This window comes from Pelmatolapia mariae, linkage group LG14, assembly GCF_036321145.2.
Source record: "Pelmatolapia mariae isolate MD_Pm_ZW linkage group LG14, Pm_UMD_F_2, whole genome shotgun sequence".
NCBI lineage: Eukaryota > Metazoa > Chordata > Actinopteri > Cichliformes > Cichlidae > Pelmatolapia > Pelmatolapia mariae.
The window spans coordinates 19,763,271-19,781,095 of NC_086239.1; the positions used below are offsets into that span (position 1 = coordinate 19,763,271).

The 17,825-nt window shown below is 39.4% G+C and overlaps 1 protein-coding gene across 1 annotated transcript; it reads left to right on the top strand.

Annotated features, from left to right (window-relative positions):
• Positions 1-9,263: 9,263 nt before the first annotated feature.
• On the top strand, positions 9,264-16,125 carry aipl1 (aryl hydrocarbon receptor interacting protein-like 1). The gene is made up of 6 exons (XM_063493945.1): positions 9,264-9,493; positions 11,966-12,145; positions 13,707-13,895; positions 14,347-14,523; positions 14,635-14,776; positions 15,163-16,125. The coding sequence occupies exons 1-6, from the start codon at positions 9,389-9,391 to the stop codon at positions 15,360-15,362; spliced, it is 993 nt and encodes a 330-aa protein (XP_063350015.1). The 5' UTR covers positions 9,264-9,388; the 3' UTR covers positions 15,363-16,125.
• Positions 16,126-17,825: the final 1,700 nt, after the last annotated feature.

The window sequence follows — 17,825 nt, forward strand, 5'->3', positions numbered from 1 at the left end:
CAGCACAACAGAGCCAGCAGTGCAAGGGCAGGAATGCATTTCTTACTTGGAAATTCCAACACTACTTCACATTTAAAGAAAAAAGGGATGGTCTGATCGTCCAACGCAAACTCTGTTTGCCAGCAACCAAGCTGCTCTCAGTGTCAAAAGACTGTAACATAAAGAAACATCTGGAAGTAACTTCTTTTTAAAAAACTAACATTAGCCTACTGCAACTACCTTGCTTTAGTGGTAGCTACCTGGGTTATGTGCCACTTCAGTATCTTCAATGTACTATTGCTGTGTGATTTATTACTATTACTGAAGGCTGCATTACAACCTGCTAGCTACAAATAATCATGTGCAGTTCTGAAAGTAGACATAAAGAAAATATATTACTGATACAGAAATAGTTTTCTATACGAGATCACTGCAACAAAGTGTAGCCTTACCTAATGTCTACCCAACTGTTACTCATTTTTATTAAGATTTTAAAATCTAGCTGGTATTACTTTCAGAACTGCACATGATTATTTGCAGCTAGCAGATTGTTAACGCTATCCATCAAGTCTAAAAGTCTATGAACTACCCTCAGCTGACACCAGCTAACAATGTTAGGTGGTGAGTAACCTTCAGTAATAGTAATAAATCACACAGCAATAGTACATTGATGCAGTTGTAAAAAGCATGACAATTTATCAAGTAATCCAAAGTATTCAGAATACATTACTCAGCATTGAGTAACTTCATGGAATAAGTTACAAACTACATTTTGGGCCATGTATTCTGTAATCTGCAGTGAAATGCACTTTAAAAGTAATCTTCCCAACACTGTGGTTAGACTAGCATATGCCACTATGGAAGACTGGAAGCACTGGAGTAAGCTAAAACCAAAATGGCAGCTGTTCCATACTTTCTTCTATATTTAGTTCAGTACCCTTCTAGGCTATGTACACACAAACTGAAAACAGGAAAAACAGTGTCAAGTGCAATCAATAGCATGCCAAAGCAGCAGCTAGTAATACAACTCAAGCCTAGAAAGGTTGGTCAGTTTGAAGCCTATTAGGGTTGCCAACTGTCCCGTTTTATCCGGGACATCCTTAAATGTCCCGTATATTGACCATTACCTGCACTTTTTGACGTTACGCTCACCAGTTTTATTTATTTATTTGTTTATTTATATATAAGGAACCCCATTAGCTTCCACAATAGTGGTTGCTAGTCTCCCTGGGGCCCAAGCCATCAAGTATAATCTAATAACACATTACACAATAAAGTAGATGCAAAAGATGTTAGGAGCAATATGCGAGTCGTAAAAATAAGGTGCTGTTTGGTCTGTGTAGGTTAATAAACTGGGTAATTGAAGCCCATATTTACAGTAGGAAATGCCCATGTGATTTCAGTTATCATTTACTGTAATTTTCTTTCTTTTAGATGAGGTATTGATTAAACTGAATCCCAACACATTACTGCATTTTTATTATAAGAATATGAACATACATTGCATATTTACACTATGCCCAGCTGGTTGTACACTGTGCCTCTGGCACGCCAGAGTGTCCTGTATTTGATAGTTAAAAGGTTGGCAACCCTAAAGCCTATGAACAATAACACAGGACACCTCTGATGTTGCAAGGCAAAATATTTGTTTTCCGTGTCCACACGTAAAAGCTTTTTACAAAAGCTCTAGTGCCTTTAGTGGCTTAAAACGTTGTTAACGTGTGGACAAAATGCTCAAAAAAACAAAACAATGAAAAACACAGAAATACCAAATTACTAAGTCTAAGGGTCTGACTAAGGCCCTGGATTGACAGGTAGTGCATGTGGCATTTTGAAAGTGTTTTTCACTTGGGGACTTCTCCGGGTACTCCAGCTTCCTCCCACAGTCCAAAGACATCAATCTTTGGTTTACTAGTGATTATAAATTGGCCGCAGGTATTAATGTGTGCGTGAAAGGTGTCTGTCTCTATGTGTTAGGCCTGTGGTAGACATGTTACCTGCCCAAGGGTGTACCTGGCCTTGTACCCACATGGCAGCTGGGATGGGCACCAGGCCCCCTCCCCCTCATTGGTGAATTAGATCAGCAGAAGAGGATGGATAGATAAAGGGATGGAATTAAATTGCATGTATTATTTATTATATATGTGTGTGTGTGTGTTTATTTTTATCACAGATTCTAATCACAGACTCTGATATCCAATATTTCCTGTGCCACATAGTCACCTTTGCATTATAGAAGAAAGCGAGAGCCTGCATGTACTGTAAGAGTGTATTTATGTGTCATGTGCATTTGCCCTTTGTCCTTGCTGCTATGTGTTCTGGTATGTAGCTAAAGGTCGGGGCCAGGCAGCAAGCAGGACAGCAGGGGCCCTCTCAGGGGGAGCTGAGGCTGGGAAGAGCTGCAGGGCCGAAGTCCAGCTGCACTGACGAGAGCAGAGATTAGGATGGAGCCGTGAATATCAGAGCAAAACAATACACATATTTATGTACAAAATATAGCCCGTGTGAGGAAACAATCAGTTAGTGAGCACTGTGTATTTAATTCTCTTCATGTAAACTGAGGTGTCATCCAAGTGCAGGTACTGATGCGTGCACCTCACGAATCTGAGCAAATGTGATATTCTAGAAACTTCTCGCCTCTCGTTACCCGCTGCATGACTTCACAAGACTCCAGCGCAGGCTGTTCCTGAGAAATTTGCAAGTCAGGACAGCTACGGCACAAAATGTACACACATGCAAACACACACACAGCCAGCAACCTAGAAGTCCTCCTGTTGGTCGGAAAAGGTACTGCAGGGCCAAAAGTCCTCTGTCTCAGTGGTTTAGAAAGCAGTCACCTCTGATTTTGTCTTCTCTGCATGACAAGACGCCACAGTCACAAGCATCTTCTGCTCCATGAGTGGATTTAAACAAGAGACAAAAACATATCTCTCACATCCTTTCCTTATTTGTTAAATATGGAAAAACAAATATTACTTTTGGCTTTTGTTTTGTTTTTGTTTCCCTTTCCTATTGACTCAAAGCTACATTTTGTAAGGCTAGTTGGAAGTTACACAGTCTTTTTAGATTTGTTACAATCCTTTTAAAAAACTTTGAGTTTAGAAATATGTGGAAAAATATATGGAAGTAAGGACTGGAAGCAATTTATCCACAGCTTTAGTCCTGAACATGATTGCTTGAATTCCACAGTCATCTGTAATCTATGAATGTCATTTTTGTCCACAGCTTTCCTCCATTTGGTAAATATAGTGTACACACAGTTTTAAAGAAAAACATTCGATATGAGATCCAAATATGAAATCCCTTGTGGCTGAAGGATTTGACTGGCTTGGTTGAACTGCTGCCATCTTGCTTATCCTTTTGAAATCTTTAGAGGAAATATGAGCGATGCATTGGGAATCTTAACAGTTCTAATCTAACAGGCTAAAAAGGAAATATGCCATTATTTTTAACAGCAGTTTTGAATTCACACACAAGAAAGCCTGCACGTTTATTCTGCTTAAGTAGCACTTGAGTGATTAGTAACCTTACGCAGACTGAAATGTACCATTTTAGATTCACGTGCACCATGTTCTGCTAGCACAAAGCAAAGGCACTAAAAAAGGCTGCAAATGGTAGGAACCTAAAAGGGTATTAAAGCACATAATTGCCCCAATTTTTTTATGCTAACTTTTTGCACCACATATTTGGACGATCTAATGCAACATATGTGCTTTTGACCTAAGGTGTTATTGCGGATTGTGGTGCAAACACTATTATTCCATCAGTTATTCAGACATTTGCCTCTTTACCTGTTCAGGCAACACATTGACTTACACTGTATGGACAGATGTATTGAGCCACACCTCTTAATCATTGTTTTTATATTATATAGCATTTGTATTCTATTTTTATCCTATTGTATATTTTATTCTATTTTATTCTACTGTATATAGTATTCTATTTTTATTCTATTCTGTACAGTTGTGTACTGTATTTATTCTTATTTTATTTTATTCTAATTGTCCTTCATAACTTTTGCACTGTCCACTTCCTGCTGTGACAAAACAAATTTCCCACGTGTGGGACTAATAAAGGTTATCTTATCTCATCTTATCTTTTGCTGGGGTTGGCCTAGGTTTCTTGGTTCTAGTGAAGGGACATCTTAATGCTTCAGCTTACCAAGACATTTTATTCTATGCTTCAAACTTTATGGGAAGAGTTTGGGGAAGACCCTTTTCTGTTCCAGCATGACTGTGCCTCGGTGCACAAAGCAAGTTTGGTGTGGAAGAACTTAACAGGCCTGCACAAAGCCCTGACCTGAACCCCATCGAGCACCTGTGGGATGAACTAGAACGGAGACTGTGAGTCAGCCCATCCAACATCAGTGTCTGACCTCTATAGCTGGATGAATGGGCAGAAATTCCCACAAACACACTCCAAAATCTTGAATAAAGCCTTCTGAGAAAAGTGGAAGCCTTTATAGCGGCAATGGGGATTAGTTTAGAATTTGATGACATAAAAGCTCCTGTAGGTGTAATGTGTAATACACTATAATGATATTTTTATCATTATAGTGTATTATAAAAGGTATAAAAATAAAGGATGTTTATTGTTGTAGCCAAGATATGCAGAGGATAACACTGAAACAATGTCACAATGGTGACTTTAAGAGACATAACAATTTTATAGGAGTTGAAAGTGTTGTGAATTAATAACTAATCAGTCTAGAAAGAGACAATTTGAGATTAAAACTGGTATCAGTGGCCTCACGGGGAGAGACTCAGCCAAAGTTCAGACAGATTATGTTCATACTCTAACTGTCACAGAAGCAGAGTATTGGCTCAGTGCAACCTTGACTCCATTCACCCTCCATTTAAGAAGTATCCATCATTCCTTTAACAGATTTAAACTTTATAAAATCTTTACTGCACAAAATCACCTCCTTCAAGATTTACACCAAAATAAAACTGAAAGAGCTTGAATGGAATTCAATCTTTAGAAACAATACTACAAAAACATTACAGCTGCATTTAATAATTTTTTTTTCAGCTCAGCTTTGTTTAAATAGCACCAAATCACAACAAAATGTTGCTTGGCACCAGCAGGAAGGAAAAACTCCCTTTTAACAGGAAGACAGGACAGAAGACACACTAATCTAGTAGAGAGGGTGTCTGTCTGCCAAATCCAAACTGGGAGCTGGTTCCACAGAAGAGAGGTCTGAGAGCTACATATATACCAGTACTCTTCATTACCAGTTACTACCGCTCATCAATGAACACTTGCTGTATGTACAATTGATACCACAATCATCCTTTTAAAATAATGATGTCAAAGTGGAGGCTAATTTACGGAAACCCACAAACAGTTCAATGCACTGGCCTGAACAAAGTCATTCTTTACATAAGTATTTGGCAGGTCTCAAATTATCATTAATCTAAACAAAAAGGTTGAGGTTCTCTAACCTAGATTCTAAATGTAAGACATCTCTTATGCAATTAGCTTTCCAAAAGAAAAAATGAAATAATAAAAAAAACATTCATCTATTCAACTAAGTAGGAAAAAGGGTAGGTTGAAAGTTTTCCTTTCAAAGTCAAAGCAGATCAAACCTCAAAACACTAGTGTGCATGAGCCTTCGCATTTGTGTATGATCAAGACTTCCAGTTGAGGTTACTGACTCTGGGCTGAACGGGACGCTTGCCTGTGCTTTGCAGAGAGGTTTACACATTCTCGGTCAGTTTTTCTCTGGCGATTTGAGGAAGCATTTCTGTGGAAGTGACCAGGGAGGCTGTGATTCACCACGTAACCATCGATTCTGTCACTTCTCCTAAACCTGAGAGATGTGCACATGCATAAACACAGAAGCGATAGATAGTCTGTGACGCGGTCCCATGAACCTGCTCTGTATTGTCAGCAGTCGGAGAACTATTTCGTTCCTTCACCGAAAATTACAAGTTTTGCATGCATACAGTGTATGGCTGCTTTTGCTGTATGTTGTTAAATCTTAAAGCATAGCAAAATATTTTTAAATATATTTTTTCAAGAAGTCTCAGATATTTCCTTCAGATAACTCTTTCAGTAATATCTGATGGAGAGCAAAAACAGAACTAAAATAACTGAATGCTGAACTGACTCTGTGAAAATAAACCTGACTAAATAACTTCTAATGCTTCATGTCTGCTGTGTCAAAGGCCAGCAGAGGCCATTCTACCTTCTCCCTGTGCTTTCTCCGGCTGTATTGAACATGGGTGTGAATGTGAGCCTCAGTGGTTGTCTGTGTCTCTGTGTTAGCCCTGACTGACAACCTGTCCAGGCTGTGCCTCACCTCTCAACTCATGGCAGCTGGGATAGTCTCCAGCCCCCCCAACACCACCATCCTGAATTGGGTAAGCAGGAGAAAATGGGAGGATGATAGGTTTCAGTAAAATGAGACAAAAATCAACCTATTGTTTCAAAAGTGAAAGCACTTATCAGGTAAGCGAAGATGTCTGACATTAAAATTACTATTAAATTTGTAAAGTAGGTCAGTTTACTTAAAGATTATTTTTTTATCACGGTCCATCCTTGACCCAGCATGCATATCATTGTTTCATTGTTATGCAGATGACTCACTGATTTACCAGCTACTGAAACGTAAATCCATGACTCCTCCAAGGGCCTCAGTGGACTGTGTAAAGCAGGGGTGTCAAATATACGGCCTGGGGGCCAGAATTGGCCTGGCAAGGACTCCAATCCAGCCCACTGGACACCTTTGGAAAATGTGAACAACTGCATAGATTTTTACCTGCGTTTTCACAGTTTTAAAGCTTTTTTTGTTGATAAAGACAGACCCTGCCATTGCCATTCATACTACACCAAAGTAAGTAATAGATAAACAATTACATTTTCTGTGAATTAACAAAAACGTTATATTTCATAATTACAGTACGATGTGGGCAATGAACTACCAGAACGTTTTATGTAACCACATAGTTCGTTCCAGCCCACGTAAGATCAAAGTTGGTTGTTGTGGCCCATGACAAAAAAAAGACTGATGTTAACACATAATTTTGTTAATCATTGTTACTGAAACTCCTAACCTCCGCAATCGCTGCCTTTTGAGGATTTAAATTTTTTTAAATAAACACGTAAATAAATACATAAATGCTCTCATTAAAGTTAGCTTTTTTCAGCTACCTGCAAAGGTGAAGCCATTTCTGAGCTTCAGAGACTTTCTCCCCTCAATGTCTGTTCCTCCTCCTTTTGCATCTGCCTGATGAGCTCTAAGTGTCAATCTCAAAGAGAAAGAAAGGGTAATCTAGCTATCGCTCTCCTGTCTCCTGTTTACTCTTTGTGCTTTGTTCCCAGCAGCAGCAGAAGCACAAATGGTGTACACATCCATAAACATTATTCTATGTGCGTATATAGTGTGCGTCATGGAGGAAGTCCTCCCCCGTGTGTTATGTATATGAATGAAAGGCTTTTTACAAAGTGAACAGCTCCACCCCAGGAAATCCATGACTGTACTTTCCAGAAATAGAGTATTACTTGCTTAAGGTGGAACTACTGCATCACCAATTAGTTTCCAGAAGAACCCAAATATGGCAGAGGCTGGGTTGTGCTGCCTGTTGGCAGGACTACTTGTAGATGAACCCATTCTCAAAGCTATGCAAGCATGTGGTTCATCAAAGTGGCGCATTCAATTTCCCACGCTACAATGTACATGCAGAAGATTCTGACGTGCTTGCTCACACACACACACACAGACATACACAAATGGACCATAGGCAGAGCAATAGAACAAGGTGTAGGCGTTGTGACGCAAGAAATATGAGTCACTCTGACACAAAGTGGTTATAACAGAAACTGCTGTGATAGTATTACCTCTCCAGCAGGTCAGATGTTTTTTTGTTGTTGTTGTTTTTTGTTTTTTGTTTTATTTAAGAAATGACCAGAAATGGTGATACACATGACTTTAAATCTGAAACCTCTCTTGGGACGTGCTATCAGGTTTATGAGTAATTATAGGACTCCAGCGATAGATTGTTCCTCTAAACTCAGAGATATGGTGATGCAAAAGGCTGTAACTATAGCAACACAAATCTGCCATCCGAGAGAGGCACTCTGCCATGTACCCATGTTGCGTTTTCAGCATTTCACTTTCGAAAAGCAGAGAAGACAGGGCAGGGAGAATGTAGGAGAAGGAGGAATTTATTTATTTATTTTTTGTAACTGACATTTAAATGTGTTTGTGAAGGTTTTAGTTAACATAAGCACCTCTGTGCCACAAGACTGTGTAAATAGTTTGTTTGTAAAGCCCAGCTTTACACGTGATTGCCTCTAAGAGCTTTACTTTCAAATCAGATGCAATAGGATCTAGAAGCGGGCAAACTCCTGCTGCACTGCCCAGCTCTTCCACAAGAGGGGGTGAGCTCTGCCTTTACCTTGAGCAGCTGCCAAGTACATACCGAACTATTGCCCAATCCTGTTTGTCACATCAGTGGGGGGAAAAAGGCAAACCTGATAGAAGGTTGCAGCATTTTCCAGGGATATAGAGGTCTTATTTGAACAGAGATTAGACAGCTGCCTCGCTTGATAATTCAATGCGAAACACTGACTTTTCCATGTTGTTGCACAGAGGAAACACAAGCCTATAAAGTTACACAATTGTGAGCATTGCCAAGGTGGAGTTATTGGGTTTTCTATTTGTGCTATTAGTATGGAATAAGACATTAACACTGGGTAATGCTTGAGAATAATTGCCCCCTCAAACTGCTTGCAGACTTTGTTAGCAAACACTACGGGGCACTTGGATAACACATACGCACACATGCACACAGGCACTGCACAGATGGGAGACAGATGTTTCATAGACAAGGTCAAGGAGTCCATAGAGTAATTGTCTGCTCCACCATTTCTCAGTATTCTCTGCATTGTTCGGATCACCACATCCACATAAATCCTGGAAATTTCCTCTGGAATGGAAACCATTCCAGTTTTGCTCTTGTAGACCTATACAGCATTTTCTTTTCATGTTTTATCTCTAGCACACACACACACACACACAAACACACAATTAAACACACACATTAGGACTTTTCATCCAGGCAAATGTTGACATTAAATCTAAAGAAACTTAAATCCATCCCAATTAAATCTAGTCCTGGATTGTTTGTGGTGGTACATATGCACCTTGTTCCATTTGTTATCGCCCTCTTTCTGGAGGTTTCCTGGGTGTTTAGAGAAAGTGCTGAGGATGAGTGCTACAGAGGGATGATGGAACATAAGGAGAGGAGGAGAAGTTTCTAATCTCATTATCTCCGCCTAAACTAATCCACCACAATCGATACCTCCAAATCATCAACAAGCTTTTACATATATTGTACCCATCACAACACTGACACAAACCTCCGTGTAAGATATATGCTTTGTAATTTAAGGTGAGGTAAAGATGTCGGATATGAAAGACGCACTCCTGCTGGGATCAGAAGGAATTAAGAAAACCATCCTGCATGGAGGGAGTGGAGACATTCCAAAGTTCGTCACAGGAGTGAAGGTACTGTAGGCCGACTTCATTTAAACTTTTGGATTATTCTACCACGGATAGGCATAAAAAAACATTTGACTTCATATTGTCTCCGGAGCCCAAAATTAATCGTATTTGACCATTTTTCATGTGATAGGTTAAATTAAAACTATAACTCACAAAGCGAGAAATATAACTCATACTAAAACATGCAGTTTTAGTATGTGCACTTAATTATCATAGTGTCATCAGCATCACAAGACCATGCAGAAGAAGGAAGGCAGCGACTCTGTGTTATAACACTGCTGTCTGTGGCTAATTTTGATTTTAAGCAGAGCAGATGTACCTTTTTTTAATTACAAAGGAACAGAATGACTGTCTGCACAATGAGTTTAGGAGCTAACTGTGTGTTACACTTCCTTGAAGTAGTATTTTAATATACACAAAATTAACAATAAAGGAACACAGTTCAGAAAGTTGAACAACAGAGTACAGAAGTTTATTTTCTATTTATTATTGTGCGATCTACTGTACAATATAAAGCGCCTTGAGGCGACTTTTGTTGTGATTTGGCGCTGTATAAATAAAATTGAATTGAATTGAATTGAATAGAAGTTCATATATTTAGCTTTTTAGGTTTGTTGCTTTTGATGATAATGGTGCTGACGATGATGGCCTTCTTACTTGCTATTTATGGATTTTATCTCCATACTGTGCGCTTATTATTTAATAATTCAAAGCACCGCAGGAGGGGCAAAGAGGGATGAGCATGTTCAAGTTGTTGTAGCTCCCAAGTTATTGCCAGTAGAGGTCGATAGAAGATGTAGCAGTTTATAACATTTTAATGAGATTTTAATTTTATTTTATGACAAAATAAATTATAAGAACATTCTTCAAATGAGAACTGAATTTGAAAAAATGGCTTGGACGTTAAAGACGTTTGAAGTTCTGGCATTTCCTCCTTATCTCAGTTACATTATGTGTCACTCCTGATCGAGGCTAACTGACTGTCTCATACCCTGTTCTTGTGTTTTCCTAATAATGTTTACTACTCGTTTCTCATGTCCCACTGAAGCCTTTCACAAGGGTCATGAACTCATTGATTAATTGTACTGGTGCTGAGCATTAAAGAACTGGTTGTTCATTGTTACTGCAGCTTGCACACAGTTCTTTTAAAAGGTTTCAATTCCTTGGATATTACAGAACCAGGCAACCTTGGCATGTGTGACCTTCCTCCTGTCTGTCTCCTTTGTTGAGTAACTGAGCTGTGTGAAGCTCGTGACATAACATTTTTTGTTGAGATGCTCAAATTTCACTGTTATTCGGGCCCATATTTCACCATAATATGTTTTCCCATCACTGAGGTTTGAATACGTTTGCACTTCCTCTTCCACTTTATTCTTCTGGTATTTACGCTCATGCTATCGCTATGTTATGTAAACTAACCTGTTTGAGGAGGTACTGCCATCATTTTCTCCAGTTTGTCCATTCTGTAGAGTACTGTGTAAAAATCTTGAGTCAACCTTAATGTCTTTTTCTTTTGCTTCCAAGGAGCCAGACTTTTTTGTCATTTTTAAAGTGGTCTTGAGGCTTTCTGAAGCTCTTTTAAAACTGTTCCTTTGGACATTGGCTGCTTTTACATTTTCAGCCCAGTCCTCATCACATAAAAAGGCACCTAAGTCAAGAGATCAACCAGTGTTGTGGCTACACACAACAGTCAACGTAGCAAAGAGACTATTTTAAATTGTGTCTTTAGGCACTTTTTACCAACAGCCTGTTGCAAAAGGAAATCATTTGTTCCCATTTCTTTTGTTGAATCTATGAAAAATGCCAAAGATAACACAGTTTGACAGACGTAAAATTTTATTTTTGCACCAACAGGTGATTGCCAAAGAGCTGTTAGCTGAAAACGTGGTATATCTCCTCATGGTGTACAGTGTGTCCCTGAAAGACTTTAAAGACACTGGACAACTTAAACAGTATCTGAAATTCATGTCTTTAAGAATAGGAGAAAATCTGAAGCCTCATCTGAAATCAGTTGAAGGGTGGCTGTTAATAAACTATTCTTAAAGAAGGGAAACAGGAGGGGAAAAGGCTGAGGGGTGCAAAACTGCACAAGAACTGGACTGAAAATCAGGTCCAACAGGTTTGATGGAGTGATGAATTCAAATTTGACATTTTTGGTTCAGCTCAGGAGAACACAGAGGCTCTTTAGGAGTTTAAGGGTGTCGGGGATCTTGTTAAAATTGATGAAATTATGAATGCAGATAAGTTCAGGCAGATTTTGATCCACCATAGAGCGCCATCAGGAAACATCTGATTGACAGTGGCTTTATTTTTGTACAAACCTTCTATATTGTGTTTTTCCATTACGTTTGCACGTTTCAATAAAACATTTAATCATTTCCCATTTTCCTAGCAAACATGAAGAAATAAGAGGCAACTCTACTGTATATAGCAGATTCACACGGCATGGGCCTTTTTTCCTTTCTGTTTATCCAGGTGACCTTCCACTTCCGCACGCAGCTGTGTGACGACGAGCGCACGGTGATAGATGACAGCAAAGCGGTTGGAACACCCATGGAGATAGTGATTGGCAACATGTTTAAACTGGACATCTGGGAGACCCTGTTGTCCTCTATGAGGATCGGTGAAGTGGCGGAGTTCTGGTGTGACACCGTTGTAAGTGCTAATAAAAGCTTTGGTTTTGTATTTATTTGATCGCACGCTCACTAATTTTCTCACTCGTCTGCCTCAAAGTGGATTACATCCTGTTGATCCAAACTTAGTCTGAAAAGTGTGTCCGTGCAGACAGAATGACATCATGCTGCAGATGTGTGAGTTATAAACAATGCTTTAAATAACAAGGAAACAAAATAGCACAGGATGAGATGTGTTCCACATATAGAGGTTGAAGGTTAAGGTATATATGTGGCACACAAGTCTTCATAACTTGTGGGTTAGAAGAAAAACTAAATCATCATTTTGTGGTTTTAAACAAACATTCATGCAGCAATAATAACAAGTTGGGTACCGGCTAAAGTTTTACTTTTAATTCACTGAACATATTATTGTTTTTATGAATAATGTCATCTCATACAGATAAACAAAGATGGATAAAAACAAACGGATAAACAAATCGATCCCTGCAACAGGCTTTATAATATAGACATGCTACCTCAGAGTATGTTATCACATGTTATGTAATCCATAACTTTTTATGCTAGTGCACACGTGTGTGTGTGTGTGTGTGTGTGTGTGTGTGTGTGTGTGTGTGTGTGTGTGTGTGTGTGTGTGTGTGTGTGTGTGTGTGTGTGTGTGTGTGTGTGTGTAAGAGACAGATGGGTTGAGACATACTGTCATTAATCCGCAGCAGCCTCACTTTTCCATAATCGGCTCTGACTCCTGCTGAATCAGCACTACCGACTCCCCTCCACTCTGATTAGATTTGATGGGGCTTAGAGCTTTTATTCACTCTGAACAACACGTCTGCACGACATAGCCTGCTCCACTGGCTATGTCGTGCGCTGCCACTCTTCACCCAGCAGAGGGCAAACATAACTTGTTAAGAAAACAAGCTCCAGGGAATGCTGAGTAACTCAATGTAAAATGTTTAGTGCAAAGCTTCAAGATTCTTTATTGTAATTATGCAGTCACATAATGAAATTCTTTGTGTTTACGTGTCAGCTTAAAACAGGCAGGATTTAAAACAGAAACACACATTAAATAGGCAAACATCCTGGAGCTCACCCCAGCTACCACAGGGCAAGAGGCGGGGCACACCCTGGACAGATCAATAGGGAAACAATTAAAAGTAATATGTATGGCATGTTGCAAAGTGCATTTGTGAAAGCTTGGGTTGTCCTGTTACTTTTCAAGCAATAAAATTATATCTCTGAGCTGGATTATTAGAGCAGAATTAATAGTGTCACAATTAATATCAGTGTGATCACAGTTCAGCTTCTAAGCATCTTTAAATCTGTTCATTTAGTGTAAATTATGTAATGTATGAGCAATGTTCAGTCAGCACAATAACAGTGTTTTTATTATTAGTTGCTGAATGATGTCATATCACCATGAAACATATAAATATTTAACAGACAGCCATTTCAAAGACACCAAATAATGTAAAAAAAACTCATAAGGCACAGGCATTAGAGAGAGGTACTAAAAGTCATGGATTGTTTCGTGATCCACCTCAGTCACTTTAAGTCTTGTATCACCTTGTGATCTTCCTTTCCAGCACACTGGTGTCTATCCACTGGTGTCCAAAAGCATGCGACGCATCGCTGAGGGCAAAGACCCAGTCGACTGGCACATCCATACGTGCGGCATGGCCAACATGTTTGCCTACCACAGCCTTGGCTATGAAGACCTGGATGAGCTGATGAAGGAACCGAAGCCGCTCTACTTCGTCTTGGAGCTGCTCAAGGTGAGAAAGAAGAAAGACGACCTGCAAGCTCGCCTACCAAATAAATGCCTTTTAAATTAGGAATATATTTGCATTAAAGGGGTTTAGCATATCTAGACGAGGATGTCAAACTCACTGTACACTTTGATCATAAATGGGCTGTCAGTATAAAGAAGTTTAATTTCACACTTAATCCCTGAGATGTCTGAGTATTAGAAAAAGATTTCAAAGTATATCTCAGTTTTTCTGCATAACAAAGAAACGCTGCTGTAGTAAATGAAAGAAATCTGTCAGTATGACTCTTGTGAGTTGTGAGAAATAAATATTTAAAATTAGGGAACAAGTTCTGGTAGCCGGGATTGGAGTCTTTGCCAGGTCTATTTTGGCCCTCAGGCCTTATGTTTGACATCCCAGCTCTGTAGTATAATTGATGGAAAACTGAAGTCCGTGTATGTGCATGTGTGGCTGACAGGTGCAGCAGCCCAGCGAGTATGACAGGGAGTCGTGGGCTCTGAGTGATGAGGAGAGGCTGAAGGCCGTTCCCGTGCTGCACGGCCAGGGAAACAAACTCTACAAACAGGGACGTTACCAAGAAGCCACACAGAAATACAAGGAGGCCATCATCTGCATTAAAAATGTTCAGACCAAGGTTAATACTTCAAAAAATTGATCCAAGGCAGAATTTTATTTTCCTCCATAAAGAAATTCCTTTACAAAGCACTGATTTTTCATGACTTTGAACCTCTTCCTCCCTTATCAGGAGAAAGCATGGGATGTCCCATGGATGAAGCTGGAGAAGATGGCCAACACTTTAACACTTAACTACTGCCAATGTTTGCTCCGCATGGAGGAGTACTACGAGGTCATTGAGCACACAACCGACATTATCAATCAGCACCCAGGTTTGTCACTCATCACAAGCTTTTTAACTCGAGCAAGCGAGGGATCTTAAAGCACGGGGAGAATTCTTTGCCAAGAGTATTATCACACTTTCCAGCCAGTTGTGAAAGACTGTCACGCGGTTTACAGTTTATTCAGGCTTTTTTTATATGCCGGGCATGTTTTCATACTGTGAGAATGAGTGTGTGAATTTTTTTTATGACGCTTGTAATTGCAGGTTGCATAGTCCCGTTAAAGTCTGATCCTGGTGCCTGTGCGTGTTTTTATCATTCATAGACCTAAACGGTTATGTCAGTTATGTCTTCTCTCACTGTAGAGCTGCATATTTCTATCGCATGACTGCCTGCTTGCAAATGCATAAACAAACAAGCTTATATTTGTCCTGCAGGCATAGTTAAGGCCTACTACCTGCGAGGGAAGGCCCACGTGGAGGTGTGGAACGAGGCGGAGGCCCGGCAGGATTTCAGCAGGGTGCTGGACCTGAACCCGGGCATGAAAAAGGCTGTCAAGAAGGAACTGGCCATACTTAACATGCGTATGGAAGAGAAGAACGAAGAAGACAAGCTCAAATACAAAGGCATGTTTTGACCTGATGAGACTGAGAGCTGATCGACTAAAGAAGAATTCAGCTGTTAAGTATCAAACCTCTGCACAGGATACTCACCTACATGAGAGTATCTGATAAAATGATCCATCTTATAAACTGCAAGGTTGTATCAAACTCCAAATTATATCTGACAATGTGTGTAAAAATTAAAGGAAGGACTTTTCACTGTTAAAACCTGACTCATTGTGGTTCATATGTTGTGGATTTGCATTATGATTAAATTGTAATTAATATTTGTTTGTATTTCTACTCCATTGTTAAGCATGGCCAAATTATGTACCCAAATTCTATAAGTCAGATTAAAGAGTAGAATAACTGGCTTTAACGCTTAAACAGCTGATGTAATACTCTTACTAAACCTCTTAAACTAAAGCTGAAAGTCTGTACTTTAGTCATATCTTGATTATCTGATTTAAACTCCATTGTGTTGGTGTACAAAATTACAAAACCTTGTGGACCAAACTGTATATCCCTGAAGCCAGAAGTCATTTAGCACAAAGCCTGGGAAGGAAGAGAGATCTTCCAGCAAAACGGAAAAACTTTGGTTATAATTTGTGTCCTTTGGACTAACCTGGTTGTTTTTTAACCATTTTCCTGTCATTTATATTCCAACCATTTGCTGGTTATAATAACTTGGCATTTGCTCTATACTATGGAGACATGGTTGTGGTTATCTTAGTTTTTAAAGGCCACAAAGAAAGGGAGTACATTTATTTTCCACAAATTAAAATATTTTTAAAACTACTGTTCCTGTTTGCAACGTTGTTGACTCATCGAACTCATCGATCATGTGATCATTTTTCCATTAAATGACTTGATTCGGGACCAGATGCTCATTATGAATGTGCCAGTAATTTACCTAAGTGGCAATGACCTGAGTTGTGTGAATGTTATGGAAAATTTTAAATATTATCAAGTCGTCCTGTTAAAAACTGAGAAATTACTTTCTAAGTCTTGCAGAAACGCTGAACGTCCACAAGATGGACCTCTAACTGTAGCTATACCTCTGCAGCAACCTGATCCCTGATGGGAAAATTACTCTGTCTCAGCAGCATTCACATCTGTCACAAGAGTGTGGGCACTGAAAACTACTCCTTTCTCCCTTCCCTTCATATATTTACAAATGTACTGTAAGCTGAACATAAGCTGAACAGGAGAGAAACACTCGTGAACGACACCACTGATTTTAAGTAAATGCTTTAAAAAGAAAATACACTGAAAGCAGACGTGCTTCTGCGTGTACACTGAGATAATATACTAGCATGACATCATACTGAGAGCTGGGTTTAATTCAGGGAATCCCCGTTTATCAGTGCTTTCCACCCAGCATCCCTATAACAGGTCACTGCTGAATTCTAATACACCATCAAATGATGATGAAAATCAATAGAAATGTATTAAGAAACACACGCGCGCACACACACACACACACGACATTCAACACAGGCCATTAACACCCCCTTTATGCATTTGTTACTCGGGAAGTTTGCCTGGTTTAACGCAAGTAAACAAGTAGAATAACATGGTGGTTTAATAGAGAGCCCATTAGAAACCGGATGCAGTCTATCTCAAGAGGATCCTCTTCACACATCTAACAACGTATTTTTCAAATAAATAAATAATATAATATATGTATCTAAATCTGTTCCCAAACTTTGATTTATAAAGATTTGATTTATGGTGAATTGTGTCACTGAACTGCTGCCCAAACATGCCACAACAGCAAATTCTGCATAGCAGCACAACTCGCCATTGGCTCTCGTCCATAAAGCACTGGTGCTGATGTTGGGAGCAGGGCAGGGAAGGGAGGAGGAGGAGTGGAAGGAGGAAGAAGGGAGGGGGCGCGACAGCCCTGCTTCGCCCGCTTTCAACAGTGGAATGCGCCAAGTTAGCCACAGAGAGCTAGTTACACGGCGGAAGTACAGCGATCATGTAGGCAAAATAAAACGCTGCGAATGTCACATTATAGGAGAAGTACATGAAAGCATGATTTCTGAGATTTTCTGTCATTTTGTTTTGGATTGGACTCTGTGTTTTAATGTCAACTTTGTATTTATTTTACTTTATTTTAGAGCGTAGGCTGCTTCATACTGTGTAGCTAACCTATCCAAAAAAGTTGTTGTCTCTTATTTTTTATACTTATATTGCAGTAACTTGGTAAAGGCATGTGTTCACGGAATTTCATTCACTATAAGCTATTTGGAGTTTGGGGTCGTGCCAAAGAACATTAGTATGGCCCATTATAATTTATCATGAGTTACACAGATCTGTGCAAAAGCCTTTAGCCAGACTTTTTTAAAATGGTCTTACTTGTTTGTTAAGTCACTTAATGATGAGTCATTCAAACTCAACCGATGAATCAGTGTTGACACTTACCAGACAACTTATCAAAGAATCCATTTTAAATATTATCTTTAGGCAATGTGTTACTAGCAAATGCTAAC